We start from the raw sequence: 5,878 nt of genomic DNA, 5'->3' as shown, positions 1-5,878 counted from the left end.
ATGGCCCCTATGGCCCCTATAGCCCCTATGGCCCCTATAGCCCCTATAGCCCCTATGGCCCCTATAGCCCCTATGTCCCCTATAGCCCCTATGGCCCCTATGGCCCCTATGGCCCCCATAGCCCCTATGGCCCCCATAGCCCCTATGACCCCCCATAGCCCCTATGGCCCCCTATAGCCCCTATGTCCCCTATGGCCCCTATAGCCGCCATACCCTCCGGGGGCAGGGGGGTTCCCAGCGCCGCCTCCTGCTGCTGCTCCAGTGCCGCCACCTTCTGCTCCAGCGCCCGCAGCGCCGCGCGCACCCCCTGCGCCTGCACACGCCACGGACACGCCAGGGACACGCCAAGGACACGCCAGGGACACGCCAAGGACACGCCAAGGACACGCCAGGGACACGCCATGGAGAGAACATGCCAAGGACATGCCAAGGATATAGCAGGGGCATGACATGGGCATGAGAAAGCCGTGACGTGTCAGTAACATGCCAAGCACATGCCAGTGACATGGCAAGGACTCAGCAAGGACACGCCAGGCACATGCCAAAGGCATGACATGGAGAGAACATGCCAAGGACATGCCAGTGATGTAGCAGGGACATGATAAAGCTGTGGCATACCAATAACATGCCAAGGACATGACAAGAACACACCAGGACATGCCAAGGGCATGCCAGGCACATGACATGGAGAGAACATGCCAGGGACATGGCAATGATGTAACAGGGCCATGACAAGACCGTGACAGGACAACATACCAAGGCCAACGTGGAAATTACATGGCAACGACATGCCAAGGACATGCCAGAACACACCAGAAGCATGATATGAAGTGAACATACCAAGGACATGGCAATGACGTAACTGTGCCATGACAAAGTCATGACATGGCAATTAACATACGAAGGACATGGCAAAAACATGCCAAGGATACACTAACGACACGACATGCCAAGGACATGCCAAGAGCATGCCAACCCCACGCTAAGGGCAGGCTAACAACATGCCAGGACACGCCAAGGGCACGCCAGGGGCATAGTGAGCCCACGCTACGGACATGCTAAGCCCATGCTAAGGGCACACTGACCCCACACCAAGGACATGCTAAGGACACACTAAGGACACGCTAAGGGCACGCTGACCCCACGCTAAGGACATGCTAAGGACACACTAAGGACACGCTAAGGGCACGCTGACCCCACGCCAAGGACATGCTAAGGACACACTAAGGGCACGCTGACCCCACGGCAAGGACATGCTAAGGACACACTAAGGGCACGCTGACCCCACGCCAAGGACATGCTAAGGACACACTAAGGGCACGCTGACCCCACGCTAAGGACATGCTAAGGACACACTAAGGGCACGCTGACCCCACGCTAAGGACATGCTAAGGACATGCTAAGGGCACGCTGACCCCATGCTAAGGACATGCTAAGGACACACTAAGGGCACACTGATCCCATGCTAAAGAGATGCTAAGCACATGCTAAGGTCACGCTAAGGACATGCCAAGGACATGCTAAGGACACGCTAAGGGCTCCACTTCCCTCTCCCCCGGCACATGACTGGCACCAACATGCTAATGACATGCTAATGACATGTCTTATTACACCCCGATTACATGCTAATTACATGCTGCTAGCACGCCATGGCATGTTAATGGCATGTTAATGGCATGTTAATGGCATGTTAATGGCATGTTAATGGCACGTTAATGGCACGTTAATGGCACGTTAATGGCATGTTAATGGCATGTTAATTGCACGTTAATGGCATGTTAATGGCACGTTATTGGCATGTTAATGGCACGTTAATGGCATGTTAATGGCATGTTAATTGCACGTTAATGGCACGTTATTGGCATGTTAATGGCATGCAAATGGGGGGGCGGGACCCACCTGCGTGGCCCTGTCTCCCTTAGCAGCAACGGCACATAACGAGATGCTAATGAGATGCTAATGATATGCTAATGATATGCTAATGAGAGTCAATCGCCTCTAACAGCCGCGTTCGTTATGCTAATGACATGCTAATTCGGGGTTGAGGGGCGGGGGAGGAGCTGGGGGTCTCTTGCGCCCCCCCCCCCCCCCCCTCCCCAATATGGCAATAGCCAAGCGCCACTAGAATTTTAATTGGATGTTAATTTATGCAAATATATGCTAATCGAGCATGCTGATTAAGCCACATTCTATGCTAATTATATGTTAATTACCGGGGGGGGTGTCTCCTGCACCCCCACACCTGTACCCTCCCCCTCCAGTAACGGCCAGGCACGAATCGCATGCTAATCATATACAAATTTATGCTAATGAGACCTCCACTGTATGCTAATTGTATGCTAATGAGGGGGCAGGAGGGGGAGGAGCTGGGGGTCTCCTGCACCCCCACCCCCCCCCACCCCCCCCCCACCCCCCCCAGCACCAACCGCCTGCCAGCAACACCGACGATATGCAAATTATATGCAAATATATGCAAATATATGCAAATGACTCACCTGAGCCAGGGTGTCGGCCCCGGGGGGGGGCGGGGGGGCTCAGCCCCATCAGGGCCACGCGGTCGCGCTCCTGCCCCTCCCCCTCCTCCTCCTCCGAGCTCCGCCCACAGTCCTGGGGGGGGGGAGGGGCAAATCCAGGGGGACCCAGTTTGGGAGGGGGGTGGGCACCAGTTTGGGGGGGCTGGGAACCAGTTTGGGGGGCTGGGCACCAGTTTGGGGGGGCTGGGAACCAGTTTGGGGGGGCTGGGAACCAGTTTGGGGGGGCTGGGAACCAGTTTGGGGGATTTGGGGTCCCAGTTTGGGGTATCCGGGTCCCAGTTTGGGGTCCCTGAGTCCCAGTTTGGAGGGGCTGGGAACCAGTTTGGGGGGGGTGGGCACCAGTTTGGGGGGGCTGGGAACCAGTTTGGGGGGGCTGGGAACCAGTTTGGGGGGGCTGGGAACCAGTTTGGGAGGGGGGTGGGCACCAGTTTGGGGGGGCTGGGAACCAGTTTGGGGGGGCTGGGCACCAGTTTGGGGGGGCTGGGAACCAGTTTGGGGGGGCTGGGAACCAGTTTGGGGGGGCTGGGAACCAGTTTGGGGGATTTGGGGTCCCAGTTTGGGGTATCCGGGTCCCAGTTTGGGGTCCCTGAGTCCCAGTTTGGAGGGGCTGGGAACCAGTTTGGGGGGGGGGTGGGCACCAGTTTGGGGGGGCTGGGAACCAGTTTGGGGGGGCTGGGAACTAGTTTGGGGGGGGGGTGGGCACCAGTTTGGGGGGGGTGGGAACCAGTTTGGGGGATTTGGGGTCCCAGTTTGGGATCACCGGGTACCAGTTCGGGGGATTTGGATCCCAGTTTGGGGGGCTGGGTCCCAGTTTGGGGGGAGGCTGGGCCCAGTTTCGGATCCCTGGGTACCAGTTTGAAGGGTCTGGGAACCAGTTTGGGGGACTGGGACCCAGTACGGGGGTGCCAAGTCCCAGTTTGGGATTCCTGGGTACCAGTTTGAAGGGTCTGGGAACCAGTTTGGGGGACTGGGACCCAGTACGGGGGTGCCAAGTCCCAGTTTGGGATTCCTGGGTACCAGTTTGGGGTGACTGGGCACCAGTCTGGGGGGGCTGGGTCCCAGTTGGGGGGGGCTGGGTCCCAGTTGGGGGGATCTGGGTCCCAGTTTGGAGGGCTGGGAACCAGTTTGGGATAACTGGATACCAGTTTGGGGGCATTAGGACCCAATTTGGGGGGGCTGGGAACCAGTCTGGGGGGCTGAGTCCCAGTTTGGGGGTCCCCAGGCTACTGGGTCCCAGTTCGGGGGTATGGGTCCCAGTTTGGAGGGGCTGGGGCCCAGTTTGGGGTCCCTAGATCCCAGTTTGGGGGGGCTGGGAACCAGTTTGGGGTCCCTAAATCCCAGTTTGGGGTCCCCGAGTCCCAGTTTGGGAGGGTTGGGTCCCAGTTTGGGGTATCCGGGTCCCAGTTTGGGGGGCTGGCTCCCAGTTTGGGGTCCCTAAATCCCAGATTGGGGGGGATGGGCACCAGTCTGGGGTCCCCGAGTCCCAGTTTGGGGTCCCCGAGTCCCAGTTTGGGGTATCCGGGTCCCAGTTTGGGGTCCCTGAGTCTTAATTTGGGGGGCTGGGTCCCAGTTTGGGGGGGATGGGGCCCAGTTTGGGGTCCCTAAGTCCCAGTTTGGGGTCCCCGAGTCCCAGTCTGGGAGGGATGGGCACCATTATGGAGTCCCTGAGTCCCAGTTTGGGGGGGATGGGCACCAGTTTGGGGGGGATGGGCACCAGTTTGTGGGGGATGGGCACCAGTTTGGGTTCCCTAAATCCCAGTTTGGGGGAGCTGGGTCCCAGTTTGGGGTCCCTGAGTCCCAATTTGGGGGGCTGGGGCCCAGTTTGGGGGGGATGGGCACCAGTCTGGGGTCCCTGAGTCCCAGTTTGGGGTCACCGAGTCCCAGTCTGGGGGGGATGGGCACTATTATGGAGTCCCTGAGTCCCAGTTTGGGGGGGATGGGCACCAGTTTGGAGGGGATGGGCACCAGTTTGGGGTCCCTAAATCCCAGTTTGGGGGAGCTGGGTCCCAGTTTGGAGTCCCTGAGTCCCAATTTGGGGGGCTGGGGCCCAGTTTGGGGGGGATGGGCACCAGTTTGGAGTCCCTGAGTCCCAGTTTGGGGGGGATGGGCACCAGTTTGGGGGGGATGGGCACCAGGTTGGGGGGGTTGGGTCCCAATTTGGGGTCCCTGAGTCCCAGTTTGGGGGGGATGGGCACCAGTTTGGAGTCCCTGAGTCCCAGTTTGGGGGGGGATGGGCACCAGTTTGGGGTCCCCGAGTCCCAGTCTGGGGGGGATGGGCACCAGTTTGGGGTCCCTGAGTCCCAGTTTGGGGTCCCCGAGTCCCAGTATGGGGGGGATGGGCACCAGTTTGGGGTCCCTGAGTCCCAGTTTGGGGGGCTGGGGCCCAGTTTAGGGGGACTGGGGCCCAGTTTGGGGTCCCCGAGTCCCAGTTTGGGGGGGATGGGCACCAGTTTGGAGTCCCTGAGTCCCAGTTTGGGGGGGATGGGCACCAGTTTGGGGTCCCTGAGTCCCAGTTTGGGGGGGATGGGGCCCAGTTTACAGTCCCCATCCCCCACTTTTGGGGTCCCCCTCTCCCCCCCCCCGCCCCCCTCGGGGGTCCCGGGCCCCCACCTGATGGAGCTCGCGCGTGCGGTCCCTCATGCTGACGCCCCTCCCCCACCCCACCCCCCACCCCCCGCGCGGGCGGAACCGGAAGCGGAAGCGGCGCCGCGGGCGGTCGGCGCATGCGCGGGAGAGGGCGGGGAGAGCGAGAGGGGGCGGGGCGGGCGGGACGGGACCCGCCGGCGGCCGCTCTGGCCACCGAGTCCTCCAAGACCATAGAGTGGGGCCTCCCGGGCCGCCCGGGGCATAGAGAGGGGCCGGGAGAGAGACCGGAGCGTCGCTCGCTGGGGCCCAGCGGTCCTCCGAGGGGGGGGGGGGAGGGGGGGGAGGGGGGCGCAGGGGGTGAGTGTGCAAGGCCCCGTGCAAGGGAGCAATGGTGCAAGGCCCCGTGCAAGGGAAAAATTGTGCAAGGGCTCGTGCAAGGGAGCAATGGTGCAAGGGCCCGTGCAAGGGAGCAATTGTGCAAGGGCTCGTGCAAGGGGTGAGCATGCAAGGCCCTGTGCAAGCAAGCAATTGTGCAAGGCCCCGTGCAAGAAAAAATTGTGCAAGGGCCCGTGCAAGGAAGAAATTGTGCAAGGCCTCGTGCAAGGGAGCAATTGTGCAAGGCCCTGTGCAAGGGAGAAACTGTGCAAGGGCTCGTGCAAGGGAGATATTGTGCAAGGGCTCGTGCAAGGGAGCAATGGTGCAAGGCCCCGTGCAAGGGAGAAACTGTGCAAGGGCTCGTGCAAGGGAGCAATTGTGCA

The 5,878-nt window shown here is 60.6% G+C and overlaps 1 protein-coding gene across 1 annotated transcript; it reads right to left on the bottom strand.

The window, feature by feature from the left end:
- Positions 1–161: 161 nt before the first annotated feature.
- On the bottom strand, positions 162–5,227 carry LOC121082207 (translation initiation factor IF-2-like). The gene is made up of 3 exons (XM_040581555.1): positions 5,145–5,227; positions 2,496–2,607; positions 162–313 (listed from the first exon to the last, which is right to left on the bottom strand). Exons 1-3 carry the CDS (start codon positions 5,172–5,174, stop codon positions 162–164), a joined length of 294 nt encoding a protein of 97 aa, XP_040437489.1. The 5' UTR covers positions 5,175–5,227.
- Between the last annotated feature and the right edge of the window lie 651 nt (positions 5,228–5,878).

Source organism: Falco naumanni, unplaced genomic scaffold, assembly GCF_017639655.2.
Source record: "Falco naumanni isolate bFalNau1 unplaced genomic scaffold, bFalNau1.pat scaffold_431_arrow_pat_ctg1, whole genome shotgun sequence".
Taxonomy (NCBI): Eukaryota; Metazoa; Chordata; class Aves; order Falconiformes; family Falconidae; genus Falco; species Falco naumanni.
The sequence above is the reverse complement of the archived record's forward strand: the minus strand, read 5'-3'. Positions and strand labels throughout refer to the sequence as shown.

Coding starts and splice junctions, on each gene's coding strand:
- LOC121082207 (XM_040581555.1), bottom strand. CDS start 5,174: ATGAGGGACCGCACGCGCGAGCTCCATCAG. Junction 2,608..5,144: donor GCACGCGCGAGCTCCATCAG/GTGGGGGCCCGG, acceptor CCCCCCCCCCAG/GACTGTGGGCGGAGCTCGGA. Junction 314..2,495: donor GGGCCGACACCCTGGCTCAG/GTGAGTCATTTG, acceptor TGGCGTGTGCAG/GCGCAGGGGGTGCGCGCGGC.